This window comes from Sarcophilus harrisii, chromosome 2 (genome assembly GCF_902635505.1).
Source record: "Sarcophilus harrisii chromosome 2, mSarHar1.11, whole genome shotgun sequence".
Classification (NCBI taxonomy): Eukaryota; Metazoa; Chordata; class Mammalia; order Dasyuromorphia; family Dasyuridae; genus Sarcophilus; species Sarcophilus harrisii.
The window spans coordinates 30,685,670-30,707,095 of record NC_045427.1 but is presented as its reverse complement, the minus strand read 5'-3'; the positions used below and the strand labels follow the sequence as shown (position 1 = coordinate 30,707,095).

The window sequence follows — 21,426 nt, the reverse complement described above, 5'->3', positions numbered from 1 at the left end:
GTGACTTGCCCAGGGTCACACAGCTCTAAGTATCTAAATCCAGATTCCAGGGCCAGTTCATTATTCACCGAGCTGCCACCGGATCCCGTATGTCCTTTCCAGATGGAAAATCGTTCTTCTTGATGGAGAAGGTGGAAATAAAAAATTTTGCCTTTTTTTTTTTGAATTCTCAGAACTTTTTGCACGTAGTAGGTGCTTAATAAATGTCTGACTTGCTGACTGACTTTTGTATTTCTTACTTTTGAGCAATGTGAGAATGAGACTTCCTGAAAATGATGTCTAAGGCAAGTGAAAGCCGAAAGGCAGGACACATTGGTAGAAGATGAGAGACTGTTCTCTTCCTTTGTCCTTACCCCCAGGCTGAGACCCTCAACTATAGAAATACAAAGTCCCCCAACTTGCATGTCTTCCTTCCCCCATGAAAAAGTAACTTGGTGTATGTAGGACAGTGAATTTTCATGGCGTGCTCTATAGTTTAAGTCTATGGGCCCAACCTCGTAAATGGTGAGGGATACCCTGTGAACTGTTGTTCAAGTGAAGCTCTGAACATGGTCATTTACGGGGCGAAGCAAGGAACTTCAGTGTCTACAGGGAAGAGTAAGAGTCGGGTTATCAGGGACGTCTTACCGGTCATAAGAACATAGGATTATAATCAACTGGATCCAAACATCTATTCAATTGGGAACAAAATGGCAATTCACACTTAAGAGAGAGGGCCACAGTTTTCAGAATGGTTTCACGAGGCATGGAGAGGAGGAAGACAACAAAAACAATGCTATATTTTCAATTAGTGGACTCGAGGTTACAGTCTGGTGTGAGAGTATTGTAACCCCATTTTACATTTAGGGAAACTGAGGCCGGGGGAAGTAACTTGCCCAAGGTTCCTCGGAATAGGCATGAGGGGGTTGGAGAAGCTAGTCCATATAAATCCCTTGAGGCCCAGGCCACACCGCCTGGCATTTCTGCCGGCCCTGTCCTCCCAGAGAGCAGCTTGGCGAGCTGGAAAGGAGGAGCTGCCCATCCAAGGAGCATTTACCCCAGGCGGGCACCGCGTGGGTGAGAAGTGGGCTGGAAAGGAAGGCAAACCTGAAGCCTCCCCTCAAGGCGCTCTCCAAATGGGCAAGCCAGAGGTTCCCGGTTCGAATCCCAGCTCGGGGATCTTGGGCCAGTCCATTTCTTTAAATTGGGGGTGGGGGGCGTCTAGGGTCAGCTGGGGCTCCCGCCCCCACGCCCGGCCGCCGGCTGCGGGCGGTTCACTCGGAGTTTACAAGCCTCCCTTTGTCACCGAGGGCCGGCAGCGGCGGCAGCGCGGAGCCATCAATCACGGCCCTAATTTGCCCGTGTCACCCGGCCAGAGGAAAGCCAGCCGGGGCCAGGCTTCCTCTCTCTCCTCGCCCTCCCCTCCCCCCCACCTCGTTTGATGGTGATTTCATCTAATTGGTCTCGCGGTAAATAAGCGGCCGGAATGCGCTCTGCAATTAGCCAGTGGCCGGCGGGCCCGTCCGACGGCGCCCACGGGGCTTGGGCCGGGCCCGGCCGGGAAGAGCCGCTTCTTGGGGCTCCGGGCAGCCCCAGGGGGACCCTCCCTGCTGCCGCCCCATCACGGGCCAGAGCTCCGGGACAGCTCCCAGATGGGCCCCCCCATCCCGGGGCCGGATAATCGGGGTGAATCCCCGAGAAAGCGAGAGGGCGCGGGGGGGGGGGGCGAGGAAAGAAGGGATGTGCGCCCGCGGGGGAGTACGTGGGCAGAGGGGAGGTCGGAGCCCAGCTCTGGAGCTGGAAGACACCCTAAATCACCAAGTCCCGCCTTTCACAAATGAGGAAACTGAGGTCGGGGACGGGGAGAGTCGGGCCTAAGGTCACAGAGCTAGTAAAAGGCAGCGGTCCGGCCAAGACGCCAGACCTCCTGACCCGGATGGGGCCCGGTTACCTGCCCGTGGCTTACATGCCCATAGAACTCCCCCAGTGAAACTGAGGGCCGCTGGACAGCAGCTTTCTTAGTCCCGCGCTCAGCACATCCCAGCACACAGTAGGTCCCTACGAAGTGCTTGTTGAGAGACTGACTACGCGGCCTCCCTAGCGTTCAAAGTCCCCATCTCTCCTCTCCCCTTCCCTCAGCCTGGAGGTGGGAAAGCCCTGACAGGGCAAGCTTTTCAAGAACTGTCACAAGGGAGAGGGATTAGACGCCTCCGCTTTGTCCCGATGTCATAGCTACTCTGGGGGAGTTGTCAAGAGGCTGTCAAACTCTTCCAGAGACTGTGGGTCCCTATTGCAATGACCTAGCTGAGGAAATCCTCTTCCCTCTCAGTGGAGGCTCTGGGCAAAGGCTAAAGGACCATTTCTTTGTTAGAGAGGTCATTTCCAATTCCGAGATCCTTAGAATCTAGCCCCAATTTTTAAGGGTCCTAACCCAAGTGGGGGGCATGGGATCCCCTATGTTCTCATTGGTCCTGTCCTTGAAAAAATTAGTCCACATCCCTTTGTCTGCCAGCCTCATTCCAGTCAGGTCTCAGTGGGTAAAAATTAAAAAAAAAATGCCTCCAGCTAGCAGACACCCTAAAGATCTTCTAGCCCAGACTCATTCTACAGATGAGGAAACCGAGGCTCAAAAGGAACACCTGCAGTTTGTCACTCAGCACCTGGCTAGTACTCCCCACAGCACAACAACCTGGCGGAACCCTCATTAAAGAACATAGTTCTTTCATTACATAGCATCACATAGTCTAATTATTGGGTATGATTCCCCCCTTTACAGAGGGGGAAACTGAGGCCCAGTGGGTTGTTACACATTTAAACATTTAATGTTTCAGAGAGAGAACTCTCATTATAAGAACTACGGTCCCACTTAGAACACAGTCCCATGGATATGTATGACCCAGTTACCAATTTTTTCTTTTCTTTTCTTTTTTAAACATCCATTACCCAAAGAATCCACTCCTTGGTGGTTGTCCTTCAAGAATGAAGAATGAAGAATGTCCTTCATTCTTGAAGAGCACCAAAATGACATCAGTATGCTAGAGTAGAATTACCATGTGTCCGACGTTGCTGACCAGACCAGTAGGAGCTCGGGATGCTCTGCCACAGGTCGGACACGAATAATCCCCATGAACATTTGGGGTGGACTCTCTAACTTTGTGCATCTTGCTTTTCTTCTGAGCTAATTCAATTCTGTTCTGCTCATAAAGCACAGCACCTTCTCTGATGAGGGCACACCATGCTGGATGGTCTGTGCCAGTGTCTCCCATGTCTTACAATCAATTCTAAAGTTCTTTAGAGTCTTGTATCGCCTTTTCTGACTACCTTGTGAGCACTTGCCATGTGTGAGTTCTCCATAAAGTCATCTTTCTGGCAAGCGTAGTGTCTCATGATGTCTACTATATGTGGATGGCCGGAGCCACTTTATTCCACAAATCCCTCTCTTCTCCCAGGCCCTGGAGGACCTAACCCTCTGATTTCCAGAACTCCAGCAGCTACCAGCTGCCCTTGACATTGCGGACATACCCTCCTATGATGGCATTAGAGAAGACTTCCATCAAACAGACCCTTGAAACTCATGAGCCAGCCTTCCTCTCTTCTCTCCCACAAGGCCATGATGAAACCATTCCCCATGATGTCATACAGAACCTACCTTCCTCTTCTTGGACCTGCCTTCCGCCTGCAGGGTCCGGGTACACTGTTCCACACATTCAGAGAAGCTCATGTTACTGTGGTCAGCACTGTAGTCCAGGTCAGCCAGCCTGGCCAGGGAAAGGATATAGTTACAGGCTATCCTCAGGATGGCCAGTTTGGACAACTTTTGGCCATAAGAATAGCAGGGAACCTAGAAAGGACAACAGAAAACATTTAGGGCGAGGGCCAGTGACAGATACAAGGCCGAGAGATACAGCTTGGGGGACAATAGTGACTTGTGATCAGGAGGGGGCCGTGGGAAGATGGAGATAACATCTTTGCATTGGTTACAACTTAGAATCGTCGAGTCTGGGTCAGAAGGCGCAGCTACCTCATCCTATCGACAGGGAAAGTGGGACCTAAGAAATGTGACTGGTCCCAGCACAGCTGAGATTCGAATTCAGCTCAGTGTCTTTTTTCCATGAAGACAAATAGAATGAAGTGGACGAAGCCCCGTGACTCAGAGAGCAATTCTAGATCAAACCCTCAGTTCCTCAGAGGTCCCACTGTAAGAGAAGTCTGGCCATTGCTTAGATGCAGAGTATTCAACTAAATTCGATAAATATTTGTTAAGTGCCTACTATGTCCTGGGATACAAATAAAGGCAAAAAGCAGTCCCAGGACTCGAAGAGCTTACAATCTAATGGAAATGTACTATTGAATGAGCTGATGAGAACTCAGCAAGAAGTTCTAGATAATTCTTAGGCAGGAGGGCTTCTTCCGACAGAGCATCCTGGACCTGGCGGGAAATGATTTGAAGATTTTAGAAAGAGTCTTTGACAGGGAATCCAAATGGAAGAGAATTTAGGTCACAAGAAGTCCAATCACAGTCCATGCTGAGCTCCAAGTATTGGAGTGTAATGCACAATTTTAGTCATCATGTTCAAGGCCATTAAGGGGAAGAAACGGCTTCGTGGTAGAGAGCTGGCCGTGAAGACAGACCCTGGGTAGGAATCTTACCTTTGACATGTACCAGTGTGTGACAATATCTGCTGTAGCATTTACCTCATAGGGCCGTTATGAGGCTCAAATGACATAACAGATGGAAAGTACTCTGTATAGTGTAAACTTTACAGTTTGGATGTTTTACAGTATTAAAGCACCAAACAAATATCAGTTATTTTGGGTAAACTGGAAAATATTTGGAAGAAACTGATTAGGATGGTGAAGGATCTAGAAATCCCATCAGGGAAAAGTCCAATCAGTCAAAAGTCAAAAAGTATTAAGCACCTACAGAGACAAAAATAATACAGTGTCAGCTTCCAAGAAGAATCATGTAGACATTTAAGTATATACAAAATATGATGTTAGGGACTGTGATTTCAATGTTATAGGAAAAATACAGATAAGGGCATAGAGTGTTGGACTTGCAGTTAAGAACATCTGGATTGAAATCGAGCCTTGGAAACTTACTAGTTGAGTGTTCATCACTGTTTGCCTCAGTTTCTTCATCTGTAAAATGGCATCACTAGCTCCCAGGATTGTGGTGAGGATCAAATGAGATAATATTTGTATAAAGCTCTTAGCATATAGTAGATATTATATCAATGCTTCTTCTCTTTCCTTCTTCCCCTTGGAAGGTTGAAGGTAGGAGGGAAATTCCAGTGAGCCAGGGACTATAGGCTTTTTAAAAATCCCCATTTCACTTAGGCAAAGAATTTAAGTGACTTTTACATAGCTAATAAGTGTTAAAGATAGAATATGAAAGCAGACTTCCTGGATTACAGGTCAGCACTCTTTCTTTCCCACTTCTTAATTCTGTTGTCTTTCTTCTGTTGATTATTTCCTATTTATCCTGTATATATCTTGTCTGAACATAATAATATGCACTTTATCTCTCCCATTGGATTATGGGCTTCTTGAGAGGAGGGACTTTTTCCTCTCTTTGTATCTCCAAAGTATAGCACAGTGCTTAGTATACAATAGGCCTTTGATAAATGTTTATTGACTGACTAATTTCATAAATGAGATAACATGTCTAAAGAATCTTTAAAAGCTCTAGTATAAATGCTAGTTATCATCATCATTGTTAAAAGAGAGGCCTACTTACCTGTCACTTTAATACAATAAGGGATGATGGGAGAATCTAGGTTGTCCTAGACAGGTACTGTCAAGACTTTGAATTTTCCACACAAAATACTTCTTCCCTAAAGGGGCGCTCGGTGTACACTACATCTGAGAAATCCCTGGGACCCTTTAAGGACTAACCTGGGACTCAGAGCACAGGAATTGGTCCAAGGGCCTATCCTAGCTGCACAGAGATCCTGGCAAGTTAACAAAGGACATTTGTGTAATAGAGCTGGGTCCCAATTAGTTCCAATAAGGAATCCCCCTGAAGTGATCCAATGTATTTGACCTCACACCATTCAAACTTATAATTATGGAAAATGAGGCAACTGGTTCCAACCCAATGGAAATAGGCAGTGTGAATCTGAATAATGCAACGATTTCAGATCATCTCTTATTTCCACTAATCCAGACCAAGATATATTTAAAAAGTGCCATAAAGTAGCAATTGAATTCTAACATTTAGTTTGCAAAGAGTATACTAGCTGAAGAATTAGTCAATTCAGGGCATTTAGATGGCACAGTGGCTAGAGTAGGAGCCCTGGAGTCAGGAGAATCTGAGTTCAGGAGAGCCTGAATTCAAATCCAGCATCTGACACTTGATACGAGCTGTGTGACCCTGGGCAAGAACGTCACTTGCCTTATCAAAAAAAAAACCCAAAACAGAAGAACAACTAATCATCTTGCTTTTTAACTTTAGAATCTGATACCACTGCTCTAGGTAATCATAGCCAACATTTATACAGTGCTTATTATTTGTCAGAGACTGTACTGAGAGAATTTTATAAATATCTTATTTGATCCTCACAACTCTGGAAGGTAGGTGCTATTATTATCCTCCTTTACCTATGAGGAAACAGGCAAACAGGAGGTGATTGTGACTTATCCACAATCACACAGCTAGAGTGAAGCTAGTTTTGAACACGTCTTCCCAGCTCCTCTTCATGAATTAAAATCCAGCCTTAGATATCTATCAGCTGTGTGATCCTGACCACATCCTTTAACCCTGTTTGCTTCAATTTTATCACTTGTAAAATGAGCTAAAAAAGGAAATGGCACTGAAGTACCTTTGCCGAGAAAACCTCAAGTGGGGCACAAAATGTCAACTACAGCTGAAACAGAACAAATCAAAAACAATAAATGAGTAAACACTCAAATATTTGCTGGGTGAATGGATGGATGGAGAGGGTTTCATGTAAACAAAATTTACAATAAAGTCAATCAGTCACGTATAATGATTAGTCAATTGTTAGTGTTACATAATAAATCAGCATTTTAAAAAAGGAAGTCACATAAATGACCATAATCCTCATAATTTAAGATTGTAAAATATTGGAGTTGGAAGTTTAGAGATTATGAAGTCCAACCCACTACTTTTGCGAATGAGGAAACTGAGGCTCAGAAAACAAACTAGGTTTTTTTCTATGTTTCCCCTTTTTTAAGTCCTATGTCCACAAACAATACTGTAGAAATGGACAGTTTTCCCTGATCATGTATGCTATTATCATCATCAAAATCACTAGTTGACACATAAAAACTAAATAGCCCAATCCGAGCTTCCCAAGAGCCTTAGAACTAAGCTTTTATCAAATCACAGAATCCTAGAGTTGGAAAGAACCTCAAAGGTCATTTTGTCCAACTCTACTATTGTACCCAGCCTTTGCTTGAAGACCTCTAAAGAGAGGGAAGTTGCCACCTCTGAGATCAGTCCACTGCACCATTAGAAGGCTCTAATTTGTTGAAATTTTTTCCTGAAATCAAGCCCAAGTTGGCCATTTTGCAACTTTTACCCACTATTCCTGGTTCTGCCCTTTGAGGCCAAATAGAAGAAGACTAATCCTCCCTCCACATGAGCCTTCAAATACAAGGATTGTATCCTCCAGAATAAACATATCTAGTTCCCTCAACTGATCCTCTGGGTTAACTTGCCATTGGACACCATCCAGCTAATCAATTCCCTTCTTAAACACTTCTGAACTTAAACAAAACTGAACATAATGCTCTAAATGAGGGCAGAGTACAATGTCAAGCTATCACTTCTCTATTCCTGGAATCTAGGTCTCTCTTAATATATCACCAACTTGACTTTGCTAATGCTTTGAGCTTTCAGTCCACCAAAGGGCCCAGCTCTCTTTCAGAACAACTGCTGCCTACTTACGCTTCTCTCAAGTTCTACTAGGGAAATTGACTTTTTGAGCCCACGTACAAGACTTGACATTTGCCAGTCCTGAATTTCGCTTTAGGAGAATGCATTCCATGAAACAGTCCAATGCTCTGTTGTCTCATTCCCTGTCCTTTCCCCGATCTCCCTCCTTTCTTCCCACTTTCTCCATCTGAAACTTCCTTGAATAAAGGGGTTGAGAAGGCTAGGGAGAGAAGACAAATTTTATATGCCACAGCACATGTCATTATGTCTCTCCCAAGGGTCCTCTTATGAATATTTGAGAACCAAATTTCAGAGAATATTAGTGTATATTTTAAATATACTAATCTAGTGGATGAGAAGTCACTTGTCAAGGTCACAGATGCCAAACAATCAAGAGTTCCTATAGTATAATTTAGGAAGGGGAGTGCTGAGGAGATAAACTATTATAATGGAAGGTTGGCGGACAGTGTCAAGTGAATGAGGAAAGGATCTTTCAGAAAATCCAAATGGTTTCTGAGTCAACTCCAATGTCCCAATCATACTCCTGGTTGAGTAATTCTTCCCCTAAGTAAGCAGGGCCTGTCCCCTTTCACCCAGGCTCAGAGTACTTTTTGATACCAAGAGTTTGGTACAGAAGGTTCCTAAAGGGAATCCAAACATTACTGAAATGAAGTCTCCTTTGGGACTGGCCTTTAGAGTTAGCTTACCAAGTACACACACATATACACACACCCACATACCCCCCCCCCACACACACACACACCACCACTACCTCATAGTTATACTTAGTTTTGTGTTGTTTTTACTCTCAGAGTCATAGAACCACATCAATTTAGAGCTGATAAAGACCTTAGAGGACATCAAATCTAATCTTTCATTTTATACACAAGGAAACCAAGATCCAGAGATAATATGTGAATTTCCTGAAATCATACACACTCCGTCGTATTTGAACCCTGGTCTTCTGGCTGCAAATTTATTGGGCTTTCCCACTGTACCACACTGCCTCTCAGAATCAGAGATTCTCAGAGTTCAAAGGATCATAAATCTGGAGTTGAAGTTGGAAGGGGCCTCATGGGTTACCTATTCAACTGACTCCTTTGATAAATGAGTGACTCAGTTTCCTCAGAAAGACTTACCAAAGATCCAACCACTAGGAAGCGGGAAAGTGTGTACTCAAACTCAACTACTTATACATTGCCTCCCTCCAGTAGAATGTAAGCTCCTTGAGGACAGAAGTGGGTGATTTTCGTTTTTATCTTTGAATCCCTAAAACCTATCACAGTGCTTGCTGCCCCCCGCTAGGCGATTAATAACATTTCCTGAACTGAATTAAAATCTAGGACAGGAAAGTCCTCGAAGGCTCTAAGAAGCTGATTTTATTCGAGCCTCGAAATATTGCTCTGAGAAGGCGGTGCTCTAGTAATTCTCATCCCCTTTGTATAGATGAAAAAGCCAAAGCTTGAAGAGGTGAGCTTTGGTCCTCCATGCCAGGTTTCCCAGCCAGGAAATGTCACCAGTGGGAAGGGAGCACAGCTCTTCCTGCCTCGAGGGCCAGCACCTTATCTCTTTATACCATACAGCCTCTTAGAAGGAGAGCCCACCAGAAGTAAAAGGCGACTCCAGGACATTCCAAGGTCCCTGCTACCCCCTCCCACCCAGGCCCATCCAAAAAAAAGTTGGCAGAACAATGAGTTGAGGTTGTTCCCAGCAAGAATCCAGGGGAACATGGTGCTCCCCCCCTCCCTGCTCCAAACTCCTTTATCAGCTCACACAAACAAACAAGGCGTGCTGCACAGGAAGGGTACCAGTCCCTGAGGCTGGGGGTGAGAAGCCCCAGTGCTTCAGCCCCCAGCTTCACTCCCAAGGTGTCTAGGCCAGGCCAGGCCAAGCCTCCAGGAGGGGAAGGCCTCGGTGAGTAGCTGAGAACCCTCTGGGGTTCACAGAGCCCAGCCTTGTGTCCAGATGGGCACAAACGAAAGGTGAAGGCAGAAAGAAATGAGAGGAATGGGCACCAGGGGAGGTGAGCGGGTCAGCAGCTCCTTGAGGCTGCTGGAAGGTGGCGATAGCAAGGGCAGCCCTGTGAGAACCGGCCCTGTCTTATTGTTTTCTCTGGGAGGTTTGGCCCAAAGAATTTCCAGAAGGTTCATTTAAACATCCAGCTTTTTTATTAGCCCTTGGCTCTGTGACAGCAATGTTCCCTGGGGCAAGACAAGTCAGATGCTCTCAGACTGGGGGTCTGGGCTGGCTAGTACCCTGTGGAGGAGGGGGAGTTAACAAGGGGGAAGAAGCAGAAAGGGGTCTGGTGCATCAGGTGAAGGATTGGGCCAGCTGGCTGTCCGAGGTGAAGAGGGGGCTGGGAACTCCCGCCATGGTCCAGATCAGCAACTCCTGTTTGCCATTTGCTCTCACAACTTCTGCCTGGCTGTGGAAGAGCAGACTTTACAAGAGCAGGGCTCCTCTTTGAAAAATATCTGATCCCTTTCATTCGCCCCTCCATCCCTTCCCCCCACCCCCAGAGGAATCCGGTCTCAGGCTCTGGGGGGAGGATGAGGGAGGTTCCTTTGGATTCCTGACCAGGCCGGAATCCTTGCCGGGCCCTCCCTCCCTCCCCCCCACCAGCAGCTGTAGTCCTGAGAAATACCTCCTGGAAAAGCAGTGACCTCAACAAGAGGGACAGTCTGTCTGCCTGAGCCTGGTCAACAGCATTATGGGTAGGGGAAACCCAGCTGCTTGGGGCGCGCATTCTTAATGAGGGTAAGGGGCCCAAGAATCACTAATCTATTGGACAAGCCTTCTGAAGCAGCTGGGGAGCACCAGGGAGAGTGTGTTGGATTTGAAGTCAGCAAGACCTGGATTCAAATCCTGCCCCAGACAATGAGTAGGTCTGAGACCTTAGCCAAGTCATATAATCTTTCTCAGCCTCAGTTTTCTCATGTGTAAAATGAGGAGAATAATAAAACCTGCCTCTCAGGGTTCTGGTGAGGGTCGAATGAACTTCATAATTCTACAGAAATGCTATTATTATTATTATAAATTCTTTAACCAGCGCTAAACATGGGGATACAAAGACCAACTAGGTCTTGCCCTTTATGGAGCAGCATGGCGGAGTGAAAAGAGTCCTGAATTTAAAGGCAGAGCAATGGACTTTACTCTCTCCAGAGTAGTAGCCTGTGTAATCTAGGGAAAAGGCCTGTCCTTGGTCTCCTCATCTTCAGAATGAAGGCTTGGGCCTCGAACACAGCTCTGGCCAGTTTGTGCTCTCTGGCTTGGGGCTTTCCCACATGCTCAGTAGGTGACCCCCAGGGAAGCTGGCCCCTCCATGGCTCAGTCTGATCTGGATCTGGCTGCGGGACCCAGATGGCCGCCGAGAAGACAGGGAGGCAGGTGACCTTGCCCAGCCTCCCTCCCTGAAATCCAATGCACTCACATGCCATGGCATCCCCTCCCTAATGTCATGGTCCTCTTCAAGAATGAGGGGTGAATAACAACAACGGCCATCTTGCCTCATGGAAAGACTGGTTCATCCCTGGTCAGATCCCAGAGGGCCCTTTCTACCCTGACTCTGGCTCTGACAGTCCCTACATTGAGAGGTGGAAAATGAAGGAAGGCCCAGGAGCCTCTGAGATGGGTGAAGAGCCTAGAACTATCTCCCAAGGGGGGGATCTGGGCTCCGGGACCTGGGATCAGAGGCTTCTCCCAGAGCTGAGTCGCATACATAAGGTTCTCCTCCCTATGCTTAGTAACTATTTAAGATCCTTGTTAAGTTTCATTACCATTGCTGGGTCGATATGTCCGTGTATACTTTAAAATTAGCCTCCTAGAGGCAGATGGACCTGGGGCCCTACCGGCTTTTCATGGAGTTGGTCCACAAGCATTTACTTTGTGCCAAGCATCGTGCTGAGCACTGAGCATCGGGAGGATCCCACCCTCAGGGAGCAGTCGACACGCACAAACTTCAGAAGAAATTGGAGAAGGTACCAGCAATGGGGTGGGAGCAGAGGAGGGCCCTGGAAAGGGCAGAAAGTGGAGTCTGACCTAAGCCTTGAAGGAAGTCGGGAGGCAGAGGGGAGGAGAGGCAGCATTCCAGCGATGGGGGACGACCAGAGAAAAGAGACGGAGTGTAGTGCTTGAGGAACGCAAGACCAGTGTCAGCGAGTAACAGAATGGATACAGGGGAATAAAGCAAGAAGATGGAAAACGTAGGAAGGTCCACGTTGTGATGGGTATTTTAAATGCTGATCAAGACTTTATTTTTGATTCTAGAGGTCCTAGGACCACTGAGGCTCATTGGTATGATCATGTTCTCATCTCTGCCCCGGAGGAATCCCTTCTCAGCTAAATAAAGGATGGAATGGAGCAGGGAGACCAATTAGAGGCCGTTGCAATTGTCCAGACAACAGGTGGAAAGCAGTTAAACTGGGGAGTAGCAGGGGGGCTGGCTCTGTGAATGGACAGAAGGGGACATATGGGAGAGATGTTGTAAAGTCAGAAATGACAAGCTTTGACAAGAGAGAGAATGAGGATTCCAGATTGGAACTAAGGTTGCACACTTGGGTGACTGGGAAGGAAGGAGTGACTTCAAAAACAATGAGAAAATTGGGAAGGGAAGAGGTCTTTCGGGAATGTCAAGAGGTCTTGGAGAGCAACGTCTTGGAAACCCCGAGAGAAGAGGCTTCTAAGACACTCCGGACCAATTATTTTCTGCTTGAAAGCTGGGTCTACTTGAGAGGTTGGGTGGGGTTGTGTGATACTCATCCACACTCTTTTCTCAGATCCCCTTTTACAACTAATGCCGGGCCTTTGGGAGACATTGGTGGGAGCTGGTCTTTGGGAGGTAATGGTGGGAGCCAGTCAGGGCTCTGGGAAGCCTCCAAGAAGAAGCAGTAAAAGACAGAGGAGGAAAATTGTAGGGATGGAATCCGTGTGACCCCTGCCTCATGAGCGCTATCTAACACCACAAAGAACCAGAGATGTGGTCTCTATCAGGGAGGAGGTTTGGCCAGAGGATCCACAGATATGTTCAAGTCCAAACCCTTGTCCAACCAACCAAGAGGCAGATGAACAAAGGGAGAGTGACTTGTCTAAGATCACACAGACTGGAAGTAACAGAAGCAAGATTAGAAGCAAGGTCTTTGGTTGCAAATCCAGCATTCTTTCCAAGTATCTCACAAGCTGTCTGGGGAGATGGAACAGCCACATACTAAATAAATATTTCCCAAGCAACACAGCAATAGATGGGGGAATGGAAGAGAGAAAATGAAGGGAGAGGAGAGGAAGAAGGAGTGAGGAGAGAAGGAAGGGGAAAGGAGGGGAGGTTTCCATCCCAGGAGCCTCCTCCCTCTCAGTTCTTTCCCTTGCCCCTCTTTCCTCCCAGTCCCCATCCCTCCAATACAGTCTTTCCTGGGAGAGTCTGTAGCCCATGGCTCCAGGGCATGGCTCCAGCTGGGCATACATGGTCTTAATCTGACAACCATGAAGGCTGTTGGCTGGGCATCTGGGCTGCTAAGTGTGCACTGCTGGCTTTCCATCTGCCCCCCACCCTGCCTTATTCTGCCCTGCTGGTGGCTTGATGTTGTAGAATTTGTGCATGAATAGGAGGCTAGAAATGAGAGAGCTCATGTGTACACATAAGAAATCTCTCTCTGTCTCTGTCTCTCTGTCTCTGAGTCTTTCTTTCTTTCTCTGTCTCTCTGTCTTTCTCTTTACCTCTCTGTCTCTGTCTATCTTTCCATTTTTCTCTCTCTTTGTCTCTCTGTCTCTATCTGTTTCTGTCTCTCTGTTTTCCTGTCTCTTTGATTGTCTGTCTCTTTGTCTGTATTTCTATCTCTGTATCTGTCTGTCTCTGTCTCTATGTCTGTCTCTCTGTCTCTCTGTCTCTGTCTCTCTCTCTCTTTCTCTCGTCTTGAAATGGACTTCAAAGACTCCCTAACTAAACTTGTACTAGAAAAAGGGTCTCTATCACCCTTGACAAGTAGTCATCCTGGCTCCAACTTTTGAAGACCTCCAAAGACGGGGAACTCCTTCCCTCTTGTGGCTCATTCCATTTATGAATGGCTCTGGTAGAAGGCCGGTTAGGTGGCACAGTGGACAGCGTTCTGGACTTGGAATCAGTCTTCCTGAATTCAAATCTGGTCTCAGACACTTACTAGCTATGTGATCCTGAACAAGTCACTTCACCCTATTTGCCTGGGTTTCCTCATCTGCAAAATGAGCTGGAGAAAGAAATGGCAAACCGTTCCTCTCTGCCATGGAAACCCCAAATAGGGTCACAGAGACTTGGACATGACTGAACTAGAACAGTTATTAGAAGACGTTTTTCCCCTTAATTAAGCACTTGTTGCTCTGAGTTTTCTCTTCACGAGAACTAAACAAATGTAACGCCCTCTTCTGTATGAGAGCTCTTCAATTCCATGAACATATTGACCATTACCCCCCACCCTGCCTCCTCCCTTCTCCAAGCTAAATATCCACAGATCTTTTGACCCAATCTCAAATGGCGTGATTCGGAGGCCCTACAACTGCCCCCCTCCTCTGGAGCCTCTCCAACTAGCTTATCAAAGTCCCAGAACTGTACACAATTCTCTAGGACAGAGTTCAACGGTACTATTATCTCCCTAGTTCTGCAAACTGTAGCTTTCTTAATTTGACCTAATATCACATTAGCTTCCATGAGTGCCACAGGATACTATTGTTGGAGAACCATTTGAAGATAAACTGCTATTGAGATCAGCCTTCTTATGAAGTTGATTTTTTGAACCCAAGTGCAAATATTTACATTTATCTCTACTAATGATCATGTTATTCAATATTTAAGAGTTAATAGTTATCATTAATTATGTTATCTAGCATTAATAATGATAATTGATAGCATACTCTGAGATGACATATTTTTTATAGTAGGGGCTCTGGACATGGAGGTATTTGGAGAAAAGAAGAGCTCTCTCATAACCTTTTAAATGACAACTTGTAATTCAATTCAACAAGTTTGAGCACCTACTTTGTACAGAGCCCTGTTAGTCCCAAGGGAGGTACAAAGATGAAGGATGAAAAGATTTCCAACTCCACTCTCAAGTCTATTGGGAGAGAGGGTAAGACGTGAACACAAATACTGCGCTAATACAAGGTAACTAAGTATTTAGTAGGATGGACTGACTGGGGAGGTATTTTGTCATCCCCTGGGTGACTTCAGGCAAAGACATAACAAACAGCCATTTATCTGGCATGTTGTTGAGGGGAATCTTTTGCAGATCTAAATCCAATTGGACCAGAAGAATTCTGCGATCCCTTTCGACTCCAAGATTCTGTGATTTACTAAGGCAGGAGTTCATAATCAGGGATCTAACTCTTTTCCCCCTTTTTTCCATTATCATTAGTCCGAGGTATTTTATGCATTAAAAAACACTACTCTAAGAAGGGGGTCCATTGGCTTTACTAGACACAGAAAAGGTTAAGGACACCCCATCCTACTCACACCCAAAGGAGGGGTCATACCTCCTGCGTGAAGAAACATTCAAGGAGGGAGGCCCTGTTGCTCAGATACATTCCTTATTCTCATTCATCAACTTGACTGCACAGAGTCAGGTTTTCATTGCATTGGACTTGGGGTTAGAAGCCATCCATGGGTTCAAGTCACAGAGCTCCCCTTACCTGATTCTCTAGATGTTTAAGGAGGGACCAATAACAAAAGTTTGGAAATTGAGAAATAACCGCCCTACATAAACATCAGAGTAAGGGTTGGGTGTCAAGGCTATAGAACTGGAAGGAAACTTTGAGGGGATCTAGTCCAATCCAGACCAGTGCGAGAATCATCTACGGTCCTCTGGCCAGTAGCCATCCAGCCCTTGTTTCAAGAATTCCAGCCAGGGCAGATGCACCACCTTCTACGAAGCAGCTGATTCTACTTTTGGACAGCTCTTGTTGTTAGCATTAAAATGTAAGTGTGAGATCTTTGAAATATATAAGGGAAGGCAAAAGGGTTTCCGCAGGAATGACAGTGATTATGTTTAAGGTGCAAATCCTCCCCCCATAATGGAAAGAGAGATGATAAAAGGGATCTGATCAATCAAAAGAGAGAAACTAAAGGACCAAGGCATGGACACTGGAGAGGAGGGGATGCTTGTATAAACCAAATGGGTTGATGATAGCATATATGTTTAAGGAAAGGGACAAATGTATGGAGAGTTGTCCTAGATTTGTCCTCAAGGGTCTGTGTTCAAACTCTGTCTCTCATGTGATGACAAGGAAAGAAGAAAAGACTAGGAACAGTCCACTGCAGCTGGCCACTGTGTATCTGTGTGTGTGTGTGTATATGTGTGTGTGTGTGTGTGTCCCAGGACATCTGGATAGGAGTAACTCGTCCAATTTAACTCCAGCACAACAGAGTATGTACAGAAGAAGGTGGGGATCTCAGAAAAAGTTATCGGTTGGGATTCTGGGGACCTGGAGACATGGTCCAAAAAAAACTGTGCTCCCATTCTGCCTTCAATACTTCCTAGTTATGTGGCCCCAGAAGGAACAGTGATTTAACTCCTCCATTCCTTGGTTTCTTCACCTGCTGGATGGCCACAAGAATACAGGTGCTGCTTGAGAGGATGGCTATCCATAAGACTTCACATGTATATGTATATATATATATATGGTAATGTATATATAAATAGCTCTGTAACTCTTAAAGTCCTATAAAAATATCAATCATCATCATCATCACCATCTTCATCATCACCACCACCAAGATCATCATCATCATCATCACCACCATCACCATCATCATCATCATCATCATCATCATCATCAGGCTTGGCTTTTCTATTGATTTGATCACTGTGTGACCATCGGCAGGAATTTGGGGTGCAGACATCCCGTTCTTGGAAAGTACGCTAGCTTCCTAATTAGACCTAAGTTGTAATCCCATCTCTGTCACTTACTTCCTGTATAACCTTAGTGTAGGAAGGTCACTGATCTCATTTTCGTCATCTACAGATGAGGATAATCCCAGAGGCTTTGCCGACTGTAAAATCCATGATGCTCTGCTCCCCTCACTCCCCTTCCTGGGAGAACTTGGGGATCCCCTACAGGCTGGAAAAAGAGAACTTTTCCTTTAATAAATCTTTAATGGGGAAGGGAGGATGGAGTGGGGAGGGGGTGAGAGCTGCTCTGCTCCTTTGCAAGAGAGAGAAACCCTGAGCTTGCCAATTTCATTTCCAAACATGGATTGTTAGTAAATCCCCCAGGTCTGGAGGAAGCCTGATGGAGCTGATAAAGTTGGGTCTGTGGAAAGAGCGTGGGCCAGGATTCCAAAGAGCTGGAATATAAATATGGCTCCACTGCCGAATTATCTCATGACCTTAAACAGCCCACTTTGTTTCCTGAGGCTCAATTTTTCCATCCAGTAAAATGGGTCTAATTATACTTTCTTTGGATGACCTCACAGACACAGTAGAAGGAATAAATGGATGGAAAGAACTTTTAAAAGACTTAAATCAATCACCATGTTCTGTGGACTCCAGCTCTGAAATTTCTTTCCCATTTGTTCCTTCTATTTATATGATATTATATATGTGTGTGTATATATAATGCTTATATATGTATGTATATACATATATATATATACACACACAAATACACACACATAGAATATAAGCTTTTTGAAAGCAAGGATTATTTATTTTTTTGTCATTGTTCTTGTACCTCTCACAGCTCCTAGTATACAATAGGTGCTTAATAAATGCTTGTTGGATTGAGCCGAATCCAACATTGGATTGAGGTTAATAAGATTATTGCTACTAATAAAAACTGCCATTTGTATAAGCACTTTAGAGTTTGCCACATGTTTTACATGGACCACATTCCTGGATCTTTTCCATCTTCAATGTCACCAGCCTGTAAAGGGCCTTATTACCTCTCGCCTAGACTGTTGCAACTGCCTCTTGACCAGACCTCTCCCCAGCTCCATGACCTCTAGTCTCTCCCCCTTCCTTTCTCTAGTTTTCACAGGAAGCTGCAGATTTGTGTTTCTGGTTCCCAATTCTGATCACATCATTCTACTGCTAATATATACATACATACACTTGTGCATAGAAATATATATGTATGTATATATAATGTGTGTGTATATATATAGTGTAATTAAAATAATTTTCTAAACCTTCTATAGCTCCCTATTGTCTCCTGAAGAAGTAGTCCAGGTTCTTCTGTCTATTATAAGCAAATGTCTCCTCTCACTTCTATACCTCACACTCCACCTTTTTTCATCTCGTGTCTTTGCACAAGCTGTTCCCTGGAACAAAGAGCTCAGAGGAGAAATGGATAGAACTCTGAACCTGGAGTCAGGAAGATCTGAATGACTAGCTATGTGACTGGGGGCAAGTCACTTAACCTATTTGCCTCAATTTCCTCAACTGTAAAATAGGGATAATAACAGGCCTGCCTCACAGAGTTGTTGTAAGGATCAAATGAGATAATATATGTACTTTAGCCCAGCACAGTACCTGGCACAGGTAGGTACTATATAAATGCTTATTTCCTTGACCTGGAACGTCCTCCCCACATCTCCAGCTGCTGAAATCTCAATCTAGATCAAGCTTGCATCTCCTTTAGAAAGTCCTTCCCTGTTTCCCTACACCCCAGCTTCCCTGTAAGTGACCCTCCATTCCACTTTGCTCCCACTTCTCTTACCTACTTACCCAGTTCTGCATGTATTTTATTCATGCAGGAAGCTTAGCAATTCTACTAAGATTACAAGTAAGAGCGGACAAAGGAACATGGCTTGAGCTCTCATTGGGATAGGGAACCCCATTTCCCAAGGCAGCTCTGTACCTTGTAGTCTTAGAGAGTTGCCTCAAGGAGGGGTGTCTGACTCACGGCAAGGCAGCAGCAACAGCTACCAGTCATCCTCCCAAATTAAAACGGAATAGGGAAATATTTAGCAAAATAAACTAAAATACTGTGAGATATAGATAATGTTAATATGTGATTTTCTAAGTCAATATACTTATGTATAGCATTTTAGTAGCCCCCTTTTCTATTTGAATTTGACCCCATTAGCCTAGTGCACTAAGAAATTATTTGCCCAGAGTTTGTTAAAATTAGAATTCAAATACTAGTCTTCCAGGTTTCCTCTATCTGCTTCCTCCCTGTGAATGGGGACCCTGCTTTAGTTATCTCTAGCACCTAGCCCAGTGCATTGAACACACGAGGTTCTTTTTAAGTGGTAGTGAATTAAGTAAAAGCCTCATATACAATATTGGAAAGTGCGCCTCTCTATCTTCCTTTCGGAAATGGGGAACTACAGGTATGGGATACTCGATTTGCCATCAAATCCAGATGATTTGTTGACTGAGTCACTTTTTAAAGTCTTTGTTCCAAAGGATACCTCAGTGGCTAGATTCAGAAATGAATTTGATGTCAAAAAATAAATAGCATCAATAAAAAGAAGAGCAAATGTTGACAAAGCACAGGATTTCCACCAGACAAAGTAGCAGTGCCAGCTGATGTCCAAGCCCATGGACGTTCCCATCGGAGACGGCGGACTGCCGCACAGAGCCACAGAGGGAAAGGCCATCTGCCCCACTGCGGGATGTGCCAAAGGGAACTCTGCCTGGTGCTGGCATAGCCATCACAGGGGAGCTGCTTGGGGATGATTTATCCCTGGTTCACCTTCCCCAGGAATAAAAAAGCTTTTTTTAAATACGTTTTTTGAAAACTCCTCTTCCCTCTACTGCCCCTACCCTTAAAATGATCATTTTAGTTCAAAAGTAAAGTCATCCCAGGACCTTTCTCCCAAGAGGTATGTGCCACTGAGCCTTAAACTGGAAGGGGACTAAGAAATCACCAATCCAACCCCCTGATTCTAGAGACAGGGAAACTGAGGCTGAGAGGTGAAGAACGTGCTTATTAAGTTCATAGAGCCACTGAGTAGCAGAGAGGAAATAAGAACTCAGAAGTCCTGTTCTCTCCCAAACTATGATATTTCTAATGTACCTCTTTCCCCAGTCTCCCAAATTTACATTCTCATCATGGCAGAAAGCAAAGTGTAAAAACAGAAAGAATACTAGTAAAATCTAAGCAGTTAGGTGTGAACCCCTGGCTGAATCTAGTTTGTAAGTTCAAACCTGCCTCAGACACTTACTAGCCAAGTCGATTAATAGTTGTTTGCTAGTTGTTTGTGAGATATAAATGCTCATAAATTGGAAAGATCTTATTGCTGCAAAGCAAAGAAGTATTTAGGAAATGCGCGTTTAAAATAAAGTGCCTGGAGGCAGCTAGGTGGTGCAGTGGATAGAGCACCAGCCCTGAAGTCAGGAGGACCTGAGTTCAAATCTGGTCTGACACTTAACACTTCCTAGCTGTGGGACCCTCGGTGAGTTACTTGATCCCAATTGCTTCAGCAAAATAATAATTATTAATGTTAAATATTATTTTAAAGTAAATATTAAATAATAAAGTGCTGGCTGTTTGGGAGTCAGAAAATAGAATAGTAGTAAAGATAATAGTAGTGGGAGGAAGAGGAGTGATGGTGGTGGTGGTAGTTGGAGTACTAATAGTAGTGATGTTAATACTAGTAGTAATAGTACTCAAGGTCAGAATTTCGAATAAGCTGGTAATTCACCAATGAAGGAAAGAGCCCAATGATCCAGTTTGGCTCCCACTCTAAGTCACCGACAATGTATCTCCTAAAAGGGTTGGAGAGGGTGTCTTGGATCTTGTCATCCCTGACTTCTTCCTGGATCCTGAGTGTCCCCCAAAATACAATCACTGGAGATAGTAAGTGCCCCAGATGCATTCAGTGGGAGCCAAGATGCCTCAGGACGGAGGAGTCCCTTCAGAGAGGCTGAGATGCCCTATACTTTTGAGACTGGTGACTTCTTGGGTCTGGCTTGGGGGGCAGGGGGGAATGGAGGAGAAGGGTTGCCTCCCCCAGTCCTTCCCCAGCGCACTAATCCAGCAACACAGCTGTGAACAGAGAAGAGCCTGCATTTCCCAGGCAAGTGAAGGCCAGCCTCCCCTCCTTCTCCAGATGCCCTATTTCCTAATCTTCCTGGCTTCCAACACCGACCGGCTGCACACCTCGAGCTGGAGCCGGGGACTGGGGGAGAGTGAGGTCCACCCAGACCTGTGATGGGACTCCAGACCGCCTTGCCTTTCTCTTTGCTCCTCCCTCCTCCCCCTCCTCCTCCTCTTCCAACCCAAGGGAGTGCTTTTGAAGACAGGAATTTTCAGCTGCCAGGAAAGTGAAATATGAGGTCTAAAGTCAGGAGGCACCAAATTGCCCAGTCATAGGAATCTGTCTTTCCAGCTGCAAAGCAGTTCAGTAGACAATGGCAGCCCTTGACCCCGGGAGTTCTGACTCATCAGCATCACCATCAACGTCAACATCATTTGTTCATGTAACACAAATTAAGAAAGCACCTACTATGTGCCCAGCGACAGTAACACGAGCCACAGAACCAAAGGGGAGAAAAGAAAAAGGTTCCTGTCCTCAAGAAGCCTCCATTCTGGTGCAGTGGACAGAGCTGCCATCCCTGGAGTCAGGAGGACCTGAA

At 45.4% G+C, this 21,426-nt stretch overlaps 1 protein-coding gene across 1 annotated transcript in view; it reads right to left on the bottom strand.

Annotated features, from left to right (window-relative positions):
- Nucleotides 1-21,426, bottom strand: part of ATOH8 (atonal bHLH transcription factor 8) — a 33,264-nt gene that overhangs the window by 9,633 nt on the left and 2,205 nt on the right. Inside the window, 1 exon segment of the mRNA XM_031949787.1 lies at nucleotides 3,629-3,820. Coding sequence (XP_031805647.1) covers nucleotides 3,629-3,820 — 192 coding nt within the window.